General features: G+C 32.8%; 1 protein-coding gene across 1 annotated transcript; it reads right to left on the reverse strand.

The window, feature by feature from the left end:
- Positions 1 to 1,830: 1,830 nt before the first annotated feature.
- On the reverse strand, positions 1,831 to 3,189 carry LOC120771725 (putative nuclease HARBI1). Its single transcript, XM_040099880.1, has 3 exons — positions 2,877 to 3,189; positions 2,368 to 2,803; positions 1,831 to 2,304 (listed from the first exon to the last, which is right to left on the reverse strand). Exons 1-3 carry the CDS (start codon positions 2,990 to 2,992, stop codon positions 2,158 to 2,160), a joined length of 699 nt encoding a protein of 232 aa, XP_039955814.1. The 5' UTR covers positions 2,993 to 3,189; the 3' UTR covers positions 1,831 to 2,157.
- Between the last annotated feature and the right edge of the window lie 12,875 nt (positions 3,190 to 16,064).

Below are 16,064 nucleotides of genomic sequence, written 5' to 3' on the forward strand. Positions count from 1 at the left end.
CTTATCTTTCCAATACTTGCAATAAAGTTCAAGCTCATTTTTAATATCTTTTATATTGTAAAAAGAGCTTGCACGCAAAACTTTTTCATTGAATTCGCTTAGAGAGATAGTTTTCATATGCAGTGGACTTAAGGCTGCGAGATCAAAAGTTGGAGTGTTTTCTTTAGGAAATCGTTCTCTAATAGATGTTATTAAAGAGTCCAAATATGGAATGAAAATTGCCCGGCGGTAATACTCTGCTGTTGTCGTGAATGGAGGATTTGATCTTTTTGTTTGCTTCTCGACGACTCTGGGCACACTTATATTGAGCGATGCATTCTCAGCTAACTTTTCACAGTCTCTAAAAATCTTTTCAAATTCGCTGGCAGATGTCTCTCGATGTTCCTCAAATAAATTTAAATAATCAGCCTTATCGTGAATTTTCATTTCGTGTGGAATGATTCACATTTCGCCTATGCCGTTCACCTATGCTATTTTGAGTATTCACCATGCGAAACAGTTCGCTTCGAATTATTTCCCCCCTATCGTGAACGGCATCAACGGCGAAATAATTGTCAAATTATTGGTGAAATTTTTCGTTAAAATTTTGTGCGCGAAATATATTTGAATCATGTAAGTATCAATAAAAATTAGATAAAAATTCCTATTTTTATATAATTTAAAAACAATTATTTTAAGGTCAAAATCGATTAATAAAACGCAATCTGAAATTTTGCTCAGTAAAATGGCAGAAAATCCTGATTTAGCGGCTGGCTTCTCTAAACAAGGAAAAGACAGACAAGAAGCGTTATGGAAGGAAACGGCCGCTGATTTGAACAGTGCTGGATGCCTCCGACTAAAACGGTGTCTGAGTGGAAAAGGGTAATTTTCATATTAGCACTGGCTACAAGTAAAATTTTAAAATAATTATTACAAAAATCTGTTAAAGGTTTGAGATGACCAAAAGCGTTACGTACGCAAAAAGTTGACGTTTAATGCGGAACAAATTAGAGGCACTGGTGGGGGACCAAACCTGCATCATAAACTGTCAACATCGGAGGAAACTATTGTAGCAATCACTGGCATGACAAATAGCGTTGAGGGATTGGAAGGAATAGTGTCACACGGATTTCAGCCGCTAAGCACAACTGAGAGTGAATTGGACGCAGAAACAATTGTGAACAAAAGTCCACAGCAAACTCCAAAAAGGAACCCCTTTCTTAAAGATGCGCCGTCATCCTCTAAAAGAAAGGGCACATCTGTGATATTAGAAGAAGAAATAGAAGTGCAAAAAGAAATCTTAAAACGGATAAGGAGAATTGAAGACAATACAAGGGCGTTGAATAAAAATTTCACAATTTTAAACAATTTAAAAGAAGAAGAATTAAAAGAACTAAAAATCAAACGATAGAAAATAAGCGGCATAATATTGAAATAGAAAATTTGAAAAAGAGAAATTAAAGCAAAGTTAGAAAAACAAGAAGGTTAATAGAAATTGAAGAAATGAAGCTTTCAATGATGAAAAGATAACTTATTCAGAATTACATTTTATTAATTTTTAATTTTATATTTATGTGGTCTCATGTTAATTTTTTTTTTATTTTACTTATATTTTATTTGAAATACATTTTATGTTCATTGAATTAGGATTATAAGAAATGAAGAAATAGTTTTTTCGTTACAGAAAAATGGAGTTAGTTTTGTTTTTTCTACAAACGATATTGAAAGAAGTAATAATGCTTTAAGGGAGTGAGTGAGCTATTTGGTTCCTAATTCTTTGCGCTTCGCTCATTCTTTGCATTCCGAAATCTATGTTGTCCTCCTCCATAGTCACTAGAGATTTCTCTTCGTCACAATCAGGTATCTCAACGATATCAGCAAATTGATCTTTGAAATGAATGCATAAATTATGTAACATTACGCACACATTGAATATTTTAGCTGCTTTCTGTGGGCTGTAATAAAGTTCTCTAGCACCAAGCAAACATCTCCATCGGCTTTTAAGCAACCCAATTGCACGTTCTATAATATTTCGGCACCGAGAATGAGCTAAATTAAATTTTGCTTCTACACTTCCCTCTTCAGGTGTCCTATAAGGTGTTAATAAGAAGGATTCCAGAGGATATCCTGCGTCGCCTATTCATAAAATATGTTTTTATGGTTACAAATAAAATTTGTTTAAACTAATTTACCTAACATCCAAAAGTTGCTGCGATTATTGCAAATATGTCTCTTTAGTTCCGAAACGTTCCACACTAAAGAGTCGTGACAAGCTCCTGGATGCGACGCATCAATAAATCGAAACCTCATTTTTTGGTCACAAACCTATAAGTGTTGAAGCATTTATACACCTACAGTATGTACATATAATTTAACAAAAGTACTTACAACAAGAGCATTTAAACTAAAGTATCCTTTTCGATTATAAAATGAGTGCTTATTGTGTTTTGGTCCCACAATTTTTATATGGGTACCATCAATACACCCCATAACACTCGGAATTTTATACTTTTCATAAAATTTAAGAGCAGCACTTCTCATTTCTTCGTTACTCATCCATTTTATCCACAAACGACATAAATTCACTTCGAACACGTCAAGCATCTCTTCTAGTGTGGCACTAAAGGCAGACTGTGACAATCCCACATCGTATTCCCTACCGACACCCTTTTGGTAGCCTCCTTCTGCAAAGAAACGCAGCGAAGCCGCCAACTTCACTATTGGGGGTATTCCAAAAGATTTCATCGGGTTTGAAGCTTTGTTTGTTGTAATGTCTAGTAGATATTTAAACGCTGTTTTGTTGGTCCTATAACATTTCTGAAACCTAGAGGAACAATAGCAAATAGTTGGTATACTATTTGCATCACAAATTATTTACAAATTATACACAAATTTACAATTGATCCTGCAATTCAAGCGGATTTGAAGCATCCCTAATCTTTCTACGAGCGACTCTTTGATCTTGCACATTTTCATCTGCTAACAGCAGTCTCCTTAAATTTATATTAATCATTTTAAATTTTTCACTAAAGTAAAATGCGTTCAATTTGGTTTCTTTGTTAATATTTTATTTGACGTTTTGACAGCTGTCATCTCACATTCGAAATTTCGATGTGAAATGCTGTTCACCCGAAATCTTTCTGCGTTCATGGTAAGGTGAACGATTTCGGGTGAACGAAATATTTCGCTGGTGAACTATTCCACGCGAATATTCATGATAAGGCTGAAAATCATAGTTCTTGGCTTGCAATATATTCACTACTGGTTGGAGAATGCTGTAATATTTGGCAATAATGAACATACAAATAAGAAAAACGCTTTTAGTTGCAGCGCTGTGAAGTTGCCAGCGTTTTCTTTTGTGCTTAGTTTTTCCAATCCATCTATTATATCACAATCGAAATTTTTAAAATCAGCGATGCTTTTGTACTTCTCCGACCAGCGTGTTTCACAAAAAGAATGTACATTCGGAGCGTATCTTCTGCGAAGGGGTGGCTCTTTGAAAAAATTTATTACATCCTTTATGGTGAAAATGGTGTTACGTATTTCAGAGACTGAATTCAGGTCATTAACCACCAAATTGAGGCAATGACTGGCGCAATGAATATGACAACTTTTTTGGAATGTACCTCTTAATATTTTTTGCACCCAACTAGTATTGCCGGCCATAGTAGCACATCCATCAAACCCAAGCCCAACACATTTAGCAGGATCTAAGTCTAAACCTTCCACAAATCCTTTGATGTTGGCTGCAATTGTTGCTGCATCCATTGCATCTAATTCCATAAATCCAATAAATTCTTCACGGATAATTTTTTTTCTGCTGTCAAAAAATCGAATTCCTATCGAAAGTTGTTCCTTTCCAGCCATGTCTGCTGTCTCGTCCGCTAAGATGCTGTACGCTGACGCTTTCTTAACATCTGTGCAGATGTAATTTTGAATTACTTTCGCCGAAATGTCCAAAATTTCATTTTGGATTTGTGGACTAGTATACTTTGCGTTTTGTTTGCCATCCTCCAAATTGTTTTTTAATGCCTCATCACCAACTGATATTCTCATCATAAGCAGATCATATAGAACACCTTTGAAAAAGCGAAATAATGAAATATAGTTTTTAACTTTTATAAATCTGTTAGATTTACCTTCATCATTCGTTTTGCCACGAAGAGGAAGATCATGCGTTCCACAAAACAAAATTGTATTTATAATGGATTTAATAATTTTTTTATTTTGTTCAATTTTTTTTGCATGACCCCGTTGCATTTGCAAATCGACAGGAGTTTCATTTATAAATGACATTGCTAATTGCGTAGCTTCTTTATGCAAACTGCTTGATGCATGAGCTTTGCAGTACTCATGCACATTTTTAAATTTTGTAAAAGGGCGTACAACAAACGAGGAAGTTACGCAATAAAGACAAAAAGCGCCCTTTAGCCTGCGCGAGTACACCAACCATGGTTTGTATAAATCATAGATGGGCGTTTTGACTCATATGAGCAGTTACTCTCAGAACAGGTATTCTTACGCTCTTATTTCAGTCGCTATTGAGAGCGAAAAAAACAGTTTTGCACTGTGGGATAATGAATTGATTTTCCTGCCAGTTGCGCTGCAGACAGCAACGAGGTAACATAGGTGGTCGGTATGTTGATGTTTTTTTATGCCCTAGTATATTTTTGCCCCATTTGAAATGTATAACATAAATAAAATGTTATAATTTCAGATACCTTTGGTGGGGTAAATTGGGAGTTGACTACTTTTACTAGCAAACTAGTTAGCGTACATTTTAAGATAAAGTTGAAATTGTGTAGTTCTCGAGAAATCATGCTTAAAAATAAGGCTTGCCTCGGCATCGGAAATCATAAAGCAATATTTGTCATTCATTTTGAACAAACACATATAGGTACGCGCATAAATAGTATCATAAAACAATCAAGCGGCGCACGATGTTGCTTCGCTGTTGTTTGTTAATCAACTGACTGCAAATGTTCTTTGTCCCATGGTAGCCACTTTACGCTCGCGGTTACCAATACATCCATACATTTCATTTGCCCGTCGATTCTTTTGATTCCACTTGCACATCTAGATACTTTATTGTCTAAAACTAATTTTTTGCCTATTGTCTAAAACTAAAAATTTAAATTTCTAGGCTTTCTTCTGATAAAAAGTTGGTTTTTTAATATATCAATTCTATTAATTAATGCAGTTTCCTTTGCTAATCCTGCAGTACTTTGCATTGAGTCATAAAGTGAGTCGTAGTATGATAAGATTTTTGATTAAATTAATCATGTGGAATAGGTAATCTGAATTTTCGTAGATGTAACTGGGATACGTTTGTGTTAGCAAGTATTTTTTTATTTTCCACATTGGTCACTTGTAGCGCTGTTGCTTCCTTTAGGAGGATCATTACTACAATCGTGCGATACATTTCTAATGTTGTCTTTGTGTATTATTTTATTCTTTGTAGTTAACACTGTATTTTCTTTGTCTTCTTTAACGATGTGTTTAATGTATCTTTTATTATATTTTCCACGTCTACTAGTTTTTTCGTAAATTGTTTGTCCCGGTTTAAATTCTTTTAGAGTTCGTTTCTTGTTTTGGTATTCTAGCATTTGTTGCTGTTTTTGTTCAATGGTATTTTTCACTGTTTCACTAGTATTCTTGTTGAAAAGAAGATCGACTGGCTTCCTTTGTGTCACTGAGTGTATGGTTAGGTTATATTCCTTGATGGCGGGAAAGATTTGTTCTTCCGTCGTAGATTTTTTATGCTGAGCTAAAGTGCGAGCTATCTCTAGAATTGTAGAGTGTAACCGTTCAACTTGCGCGTTGGACGTTGAATGATTATTTGCCGTACGCGTGTGCTTTATTTGTAGTTCGTTTAGCATAACTGTCGTACCAATACCAATGAATATGTTTTCGTTGTCTGTCATCACTTCGGTACAGTTCGGAAATACTTGGCATAATACTTCTTCGAATATTTCGTAAAAATGTCTTTTTGTATCAAGTTTACGAAAATATGCTTATTTCGTATGTCTATCAATACATGACAAGAAATTTCTTCTGTTTAAGTAGAATATATCTGCTTGTAGAGATGTACCTGGTGCCTGCGGTGTTGGTGTTTTACCTAACAATTGTTTTACTGGAAGTCTTTCGTATTTATTCTCTGTACAGTTAGTGAAATTCTTTACTACGTTTTCTGTATCTTTCTTGAGTGTTGGCCAATATCATGTTTCTAATATCTCTTTACAGTTATTGAGCGCGTTTCTAAGTGCTCTTTTGTGCGAAAAGTCTAAAATGTTTTCTCTATCTTTTTGTTCAGTGTTGTCATGCAGTTTAGTTTGTGTGAATACTTTGAGTAGGTGGAAAATATGTTATCTATTTTTTATTTTATGTTATGCCAAGTTCTTGGTTAGTGTAAAACACTGTCACTATTTTTGGTTTCATTATTTGTTTTAACGTTTGTATCATATATTCTTCAGTATTATATTTTATTTCAAAGCACTCGTGTCGCTGTAAAAATGGTTGTCGCGGTTGTTTCATTTTTACCTGTGCTGGTGTTAAAATTATTTGTGTTCTAAAAAAATTTAATGGTTTCGCTACCATTTTTATGTTTCATAATGCTGAGGATACAGCTGAGTGAATTGACGTGTCGGACATTGTGTTTACTTGGCGTGATAATGCGTCAGCTAAGACGTTCTCGTGTGATTTTTTATACTTTAGTTTCGCGCCGTATTCCTCTATTAGATTTTTTTATCTCTTTAGTTTAGTATTCGGATTTTTCTCCGATATTGAAAATATTAGAGATTGGTGATCTGTATAGATGGTTAAGTCTGCTATACCGTATGAATAGTTCCTTAATTTTTGTAATGCCCAAATTATGGCTACCATCTCCTTTTCGTAAGTGGACTAATTTTGCTCAGTTGTCGTTAATGTTTTAGATATAAAAGATATTGGGTTTTTTCCCTGGCTCAGTACTGCTCCTATTGCATAGTTACTGGCATCTGTAGTAAAATCAAATCCTTTCTCAAAGTCTGGTTGATAAAGTTCTATTTTTTCCTTTAATTTTTTTTTTATTTCTTCAGTTGCTCCTAGTGCTTCCTTGTCTAAGTTAATTTTCACATTTGTGCTTTTATTTTTCGATATACTACCGTTTTCTCCCTTTAAGTAAATTGTTAGTGGCTTGCATATGTATATGTATGTATATGCGAAGTTCTTCACGAATTTCCTGTAGTAGGAGGCTAATCCTAAAAATGACCTTAATTCTTTCAGAGTCTCTGGGGTTTATATCTATCAATTGCATCTATTTTCCCTGGGTCTACTGTTATTCTACCATTATTTATAATATGGCCCAAAAACTCCGTTTTAGTTTGGAAAAAAATTGATTTTTCCTTCGAGATTTTCATATTGGCTGCATGTAGCGTATGCACAATATTTGTGATGTCTTTAATATGTTGCTCTGGGTCAGCAGAGTAAATAAATGGTCTCAGAATATCGTCCACACATCTCTGAAATGTAGCTGGAGCGTTCTTAGGCCGAATGGTAGGCGAAGTAACTCATATTTTGCCCCATTGACTGAAAATGCAGTCTTCTCCCTGTCTCCTGGTTTAATCATTATTTGCTGAAATCCAGACTCTAGCAGCCCTATTCTGCATTTCGACTCGAATCGAAATTTTTTTAGTTTGGCAACTTTGGTATTCTGCGTTTCGATTAGTTTCGATCAATCTTCGAAATTTCCAATTTTATGTATTCTACATTGCGATCGTAGTTCCGTTTTTGTAAGTTGAAATTTTGTTGGCGGATTTCTTTGGCGCCGCGAAATGCCTTTTTTTCCCAAAAATTCCTCTATCCATTCATGTGGATATGTTCTTTATTTAATTTAATAAACAAATAAGTAATACTATATAGTAATATTATATAATAATATTATATAATAGTATTATATATATTGTCACCTAATATACAAATTAACGCAAAAATAAATTGAAAGCGCTGACAGATATAATAACCAAAATTTAACCATTTTATAACGAAAACTCAAATTTTGTTTCAATATCAGTGCAAGATAACCAAAAAATATAACCACTTTATAACGAAACTCAATATATATTTTTTTTATTTTAACACAGAAAGGAGTACTATGCGAAAGTACTTCAGTCACCCCGGGTATTCGCTCGACCAGGGTTATTTTTTTAAAGCGCGGCCGAAGGCCGCCAACGCCCAAAGGAGTACTACGCGAAAGTACTTCAGTCACATAAATTACATATTACACATATACATATGTAGACAGAATTTTTTTTATAGTTAATATAGAAAAAAGAATCACGCGAAAAAGCAAACAAAGAAAAAATGTTAAAAATCCTATGTATTTGCTGTTTAAGATGTGGCAAGCCTTGTTTTCCTCATAATTGTAAAAAATCTAACCTTTTCAACGATGAGTGTGCTAAGTGATCTTTAAATTAATAAATTTAGGTAAAATATAGCAAAATAAAAGTGAAATGTGAACTTATTTCAATGTTTAAGAGTCTATATTTAAATATACGGAGTGAAAAACGTGAAAAAATTTAGTGAAACATATAGAAATACCATGTGTTATTAGTGCAAATTTTTGAACTTTTAATAGTGAATATTTTAAAAAATTAAAGTTATATTTATATTATTTTTGGATATATCTTCTCTGGAGAAGCTCCCCTATCCGCACATACCCCATTTATACGGAAATTCGATTTTTTTACCCCTCCCTCTCAGTATAATTTTCCCAAAAATGTAAGTAAAAAAAGAATTTAATAAAGATGCTTTCAAAATTAAATTCATTTGCGTTCAAATCTTCCACTTTGTAGTAAATGCAAATGTTGTGACTTTGTGTGGTGAGTAATGTAGTTCTCGAGCACCCAACAAGCATCGGAAACTGTTCTTCAATACCCCAATCGTCCGCTCTACTATATTCCTTGTTGTGGAGTGTCGGGCTGCCTTGAGTTACAGATCGATACAGAGTCATTAGCCAAGGCTGCAATGGATACCCCGCATCACCTGTTAATAAAGCGAATAACTATTCAAAACATACTTTAACAAACGTATATAAATAAATACCTAACAGCCACGCGTTTCTTTCACCTTCCCGATATCGCCGTTCCATATGCGATCTCAGCTTGCTTAAGCCCCATACATGCGAGTCGTGATTGCACCCAGGATACCTGGCATCAATGCTTTTAATATGCATTCTGTTATCGCACACCTGAAAAGTGAAATTAAATTGATAAAACTAATGAATTTTGAATTATGGCACTGATGCGATGAACATTATTCTCACCACCATAGCATTGATGCTATAAAATCCTTTTCTATTGTAATATAGAAACCCCTCTTCAGATGGCTTCACTATTTTTATGTGCGTGCCATCAACACACATAATGACTTCTGGGAAACTAGCCTTCGCATAAAACTCTTGCTTCGCTTGACCCACTCAGGACAAAGCTTTCGTTGCATAACTTCGAGAAAATGAGACTGTGACTTTGACACAGTTGACTGACCCATTCGGACATTATAATCAGTACCAACTCCATGTTGGTAACTGCCTTCCGCAAAAAATCTCAAAACAGCTACTACGCGATTTAGCGGAGATAACGACGTCAAAGTACTTTGTTGAGTTTCTTCCGCAAAAGTATCTAGGACATACTTGAAAGCGTCCTTATTAAGTCTAAAGTTTTTTTGAATCTAAATAAGTAAATCAATGGATTAAGATTTATCACTTTCAAACTCAATTTCTTACAATTCGTCACTCATCTGAATTGGATCACACATATCTCGCAATCTTCTCCTTTCAATTTTCGCGTCAGCATTCTCGGATGCGTTGCCGTCCTCCTCCAGAAATATCGCCACGGCTATCGATTTCATTACGCAATTATATATTTAATTTATTTTATTTAAGCACCAATAGTTTTTCCACAAATTTGTATCTGTTTGCTTTATTATGAAAAGGTTATCGCTCTTCCTCTTTTTCTTCGATTCCATTGTAACTCGGACTACCTAATTCCAATCGATGCGGAGCGGAATGCGGGAACGTACACTGAAACAAATGTGTGCTAAAACTATGGAAAATTTACTTGTTTTAAGGAAAAAATGGGAATGAAATAGCACTAAAGACATGTCTTCCTTAAGTTAAGGAAACACGATTCTACTTTTAAGTACATATGGTTTCCTTAAAAAGAGGAAAATATTGCCTTAAATTAAAGGAAATTTTCTTAAGCGAAGAACATTGTTGTCTTTAATTTAAAGTAAAGACGTTCTTAATATAAGGCCATCAAATAAAAACCACTTCCTTAGATTAAAAGGTCTTTGACTCTAGAATTAAGTCTCCCTGTCTTTACATTTAATACTAATGGAATTGCCTTAAATAAAAATGCAAAAACTTATTTTTTTTTTTCATTTATTTCATTTCATTGTTCTTAAAATTAAACTTAGGTTTTAAATACTCATTATTATTATTTACATTATAATACTTAATAATAGGGAAAATAATATCTTCTAAATTAAATATATAAAAGTTTTGCAATTCTCCTCCTGTTAAATAGGACTGAAAATGGCTCTCAAATTTATTAATTTTGATTTCATTGCACAGCAAATTTATATTATTTTCTAGTTTAAAGACTTCACAAATTTTGTACGCTGTAAATTGGGGTTTATAAAAAAATATTATAAAATCTTTTTTAAATATTGTGCCATATCGCTTTACAAATGAATAACAAATTATTTCATCTGTAATATCAGTTGTGAAGTGCTTTTTAAATTCAGTGTAATATACGTATGTTGAAGTTTTCGAAGAGTATTGTCGGTTGCTGCAGTTATATTCTAAAACTTCAAAATTTTGTATAAATTCAGAAAAACAAAATGTAAGTTTCCTTGCCAAAGATAACAATATGTTTTTTCTCGATGTTGTATTTTTTGCGTACGTTTTTAATTGTCTATGTTTGCCCTCAAACAAAAACGCCCAAAGATTTATCAATGGCCCAGATTCTCTTATTATTTTACAATAGTGAATAAAAAAATGGTGTTTAGGTTTCAACGTATCTTTAAATAAATGAACATATTGTTCATTATGAAGCATGATCTGCTCTTGGAGGCTTTGAATGTCCATTTCAGAAAATTCTGAAAAAAGCACTAAATCAACCAGTTCGCTCAAATTTAATAAAAATAACCATACTTTATTATTTTTAGGTATTTTTCACCAACGAGTAATGGGAAAATGTATATAAAGCACATCATTTCTCTCCCGGTCATTTTAAGTTTAAAGTTCTTTAGGTGTTCTGCTTTGAGTGGCGGTGACTTATTATCTTTTTCAGTTAAATCATAATCGAAATTAGCTTTTTGACAGTTTAAAAAGACTAGATCAAAAAACTTTTTTTCAATAAAATACATTATTATGTGACATAAATCATAATTGAGAACGCCTTCACGGTCGACGGCGAAATTTTCAATAACATGAAATCTATGCAATTTATTAAAAATCGAATTTTCTCTGACACCTGTTAGTTGTACGTTACTAATTTGAATGTCAGAATCATAATTTTCTTTGTTACGTAGCTTGTCAGAAACTTCTTGAGCTTCATTTTGGCATTCTGTTTTGCTTGTTTTACAGAATCTACAAAAATAGTTAGAAGAAAAAGATCGTGAAAAACCTAATACATAATTCAGAGCCAAGTTACTTGGTTATTTACTTTTATTTGCAATCCATTTTGTTCTAAACCGTTAAATATTTCAATTAATTTGTATAAACATCGATCATTACCGATTTTTTTTAACGTCTTTTGATTTAAATAAAGCTGCTGGAAAAATGAATTTTAATTTATGATTTAAGCAAGTAGGTGCTGAAGGCAAAGAATAATAAGCTGCTAAAATAGGCTCTGTGTGAGAACTTAAGGGATTGTTTAATTCTATATCGTCGAAATACAAGAAAATAGGAAAAATAATACGTTCAGAATTTTGGCATTTTCGCTTCCAAAGCGATCCATTTATAAAATTTTTAAGTGAGACACTTCTTGATAAAATAGCTTTATTATTTTGAAATTTTTCATACACTTCCGGCAATTCAAAATATTTTTTAAGTTGGAATTTTATTGGAAACAAAATTCCTGCTGCTATTGATTCGTCTATTGCTTTGAAATTACATGAAACCAAGTTAGAAAGTGAATTATCAATTTGGATTTACAATTTTTTTCAATTCCCCACTAATTGGACAAGTTATAAGATTTGTTATATTTTTTTGTCGTAACGTTACTTCCTTTCGGTGCAAATAGTTGCTGGAATATTTTTCTAATGTAAATTTTAAACAGTTTTCGTTTAACAAATTTAAGTTTACATTTGATGTTGGTTTTTCAGTACTATTTTTCTTTTTTTTTGGACTTGAATTGATTTCAGAATCAATAAAAATATTAAATGCAGTTTCACTATCTGTATGTCCATGCTTTTTTTCCTCATTTCTCATATGGCGACGAAATGACTTAAAATCATCAAATTTATGTTTACACTCTAGAAAACAGCATTGGAAATAATCTACAGCACCTTTATGATGAACATACTGCAGATGTGTGAATAACTTTTCACATTGAAAAAATATTTCACCACAGACAAAACAGATTACCATTTCTTAAATTAAGAGAGATCGCTAATAAGCGATGAAACACAGCTCAAGTTTTCGTGTGTCAAATTAAAGAAATATTTCGCCAAAAACTCCCACACTTGTTTGCACTCTGCTGGGTATTCTAAATCTAACGTTGCGAATAATTTTAAGCAAACATCTATGCTTTTCACAAAATTTCCTACTTTGTAATAGGTGTTAGCGAAGAATACATAAAATTGCGTCAAATTTATATCTATCATCTTCACCGATTCCGCAAAAATGTGGTTGAACTGTTTCTCCAGCTTTGCACTTATTGATACCTTCAAGTATCTTATGTTGAAGCTCTTGCCTGGTAGCAGCATGTATAAGAAATGCTTCTCTGGACTCAAATAAATTTGTTTTCTTGTTTTTTTTTTGTGATGAGTCGTTTTTAACAAACTATGAAGCAACAAGGAAACAATCACATCACGTGTATCTACAAAGCAAATATAAGAGTATTATTATTACTTCTTGATACATTTCATAATGTAAAGCAATTGAAGCTAACCTCTATCAATATTGGTTGTTAATTTTTCCAATAATTGAAGATCATATTTGTCTTTGACGTAATTGTTAAAACGCGGTATCAATTTGGTTACGAAATTTTCTCATTCTTCCAACAAACAGTTTGATTTTAGAGGATATTTTTTTTTAAAGTCCAATTCGATCTAATTTAATAATCACATAGACGAAACAACGTTTTACCAAACAATATCCAAACTGTTGCTTTAGAATTGGCCACTCTGTTAAAATATCGTTTGTTGTAATTGTTGAATTAAAAAACATTTGTCTTGTCTCGTATGTATTATTCCAGTATTCTACCACTTTATCGTACGGTTCAATGTTGTTTTTAAGCCAATATTTCGCTTCGTTTTTGTTTGAATATAAATCTGTATTAAGGTTTTTATCTAAATTCAACGAAAGAGACGAACGCAGTTTCGCTGGTTCAGGATTAACAGAAACTTGGGCTTTTCGTAGTTTGTCAATGCTGTTGTGGTAGTGCGCGTATAAATTGCCACTTGGCTTTTTACACTTTTTGTATAAGCAGTAAGTATCCTGTAAACAGTAAATTAATAAGCAAACCTAAAATCAAATCCATTTTTTTTTAAATCTAATGCATTACCTTAGATTCCTTTGGGAAAAGTTGTATAATTGGTGGGGTGCAATAAGGCCATATTATTTTGGTAATAAAGCCATAAATCCATAAGCCAGTTGCGAATTCTTTTACCACATTTTCATTTTGAAATATTTCAATAATTTCGTTAAAGCAAGTTGGGGCTTTTGGATAATTTTCTTTCCTTATATTCAGAAGTTGCCTACGCAATGCACCAAACTGCACCAAAAGTGCGGAATCTTTGAATTTGTTACAATTCTTATCATAAATAGCTCGCACGCCTGATCTTTTTAGCGACATCGTCTTGCAATCAGTTTTAATAGAATTCAATAAATTTAGTTTTCCCAACAATGCAGTTTGTGGACAATGATTGTGGGCTGTGCAATTTTCAATCCGTAGGCAATATGTTTTATTATTAAACTCCACTACAACACTCATTTTACAGCTGCGATTATAGCAATAATAATATATGCAGTTTTTGCGAGTATATCTATATTTGTAAATTTCATTTTCTGACTCAATATATAATAGTTGAGATGATGATCCTGGTATTAACTTGTACTGTAAAATGGTTTCATTTGCCATTTTCAAATAGAAAAATGTAGAAGACGAGATCAACTTTAACACGCGGTCACTACAAGTCGTACTTTACATATGATATACAAGCAGCATTGCCAGACCTGTTCTTTTAGTACAACATATTATTACAAGATATGGCTTTATTTCTCATTTGTAAAATTTTTTGTATGGCTTTATTTCTCTTTCCCATTGGAATTAAAGCCATATGGCTTTATTACCAAAAAATATGGCTTTATTGCACCCCACCCGAGGAACATAAAAGTTTCCGAGTCTTGGTTGATAAACTTTGATTATTTTCAAAGTAATTTAAAACAGCGTTTCCATTCACGTTAGATTATAAAATTCTTAATAACGAAATCTACTAAATTTTTTTTAAGTTACTCAGAAACGCAAAATAATACTTACTGCATTTAAATCATTAACCGCACGAAGAAAACTAGAAGAAATGGATTCTGTTGATCCTGATCCGGGCGTTGTGCTTTCTGATGAAATGATAAAATTTCAACGCGCTGCAATTTGTTTTGATTAGTTATTTCATTATTTAGATTTTCATTTCATAATTACCACTCCTTGTTCTATTTGCCACTCTTTCAATCTCTGTTCAAAAATAATTTTGCGTCCTAAAAGTTCTTTGGGAAATAATTCATTAATGTGGCTGCTCTGCATAAACTTTAAACTTTCCTCCGTAATGTTGTGTTCTTAAAAAAAAACAACAAACATTAATACAAAGCAAAAACGTTCGCGGTGCCTTTTTTCTTGAGAAATACTATATTCAAACATACATATGTACATACATGCATATGTATAGTTAACAGTTAACTTTGGTAATGCTGCACCAAAATTTAATGTATGTACATATAATTATATATTAAGGGAGGTTGTTATTAACTTCCTCTCTGTAATATATATTTTTAATTAAAACCCTTGCAGTTTCGTGCTTTACAATTCTTTATTGTGCCGTAAATAGAAGAAATAAAATGTTAGTATATAATATTAAATAAATATACCGGTTGTATCGCTGGTCCTTCAGGTCTCCTTGATGATAGTGATGATGTCGCCTTCTTACTTGTAACTCCAACTGAATTTACTGAATTGAACTGAACTGATGCATTGGTGGTGCTAACTCTTTTATACTGCATTTGAGCAGTGGCGTGATCTAAAGTCGAAGATCTTATTTCGTCTGGCACCGTATTTCCTCAGGTTGTAAATATGATCATTTTAATTTCTTTTAATTGTAAAAATGATCATTTTACGATTTTGATAAATGATGCGTACCGAAAATATTAACAGTGCGAATTATTGCTCAAGTTAATTATTTATTGTCCGTATCATGTTGAATAAATATTACTCCAATGTTTATGTGATTGCTGCTCCCGTATGTGTGCTTGAGTGTTCGCTGTTATATTGCTTGTGCGAAGTCTGCTATGTGTTTAGTTGTGTGTTCGTTGTTCCTATGTTGGGGTGCTCGTATTGCTTCTTGTATTCATTTATTTATATTCTTATAATTTTATAGTACTGGATTAATTGCGATGGCAGGGCTGGGTATAATAATGTGCTGAGGTGAGGTGGGTGGTGAGGTGGATGGTGTAACTTGCATTTTCAAAAGGCACATGCTTGCACTTGTATCTATTTCACAATATTATTTTCACCCTTACCTTTCAGTAAATCGTACAAATCTATTAAATCAAATAATTTCAATATTTTGTACACTTTGTCCACTTCGAAAACAATTTCCATATTTGTATT

This window comes from Bactrocera tryoni, chromosome 3 (assembly GCF_016617805.1).
Source record: "Bactrocera tryoni isolate S06 chromosome 3, CSIRO_BtryS06_freeze2, whole genome shotgun sequence".
NCBI classification, from domain to species: Eukaryota; Metazoa; Arthropoda; class Insecta; order Diptera; family Tephritidae; genus Bactrocera; species Bactrocera tryoni.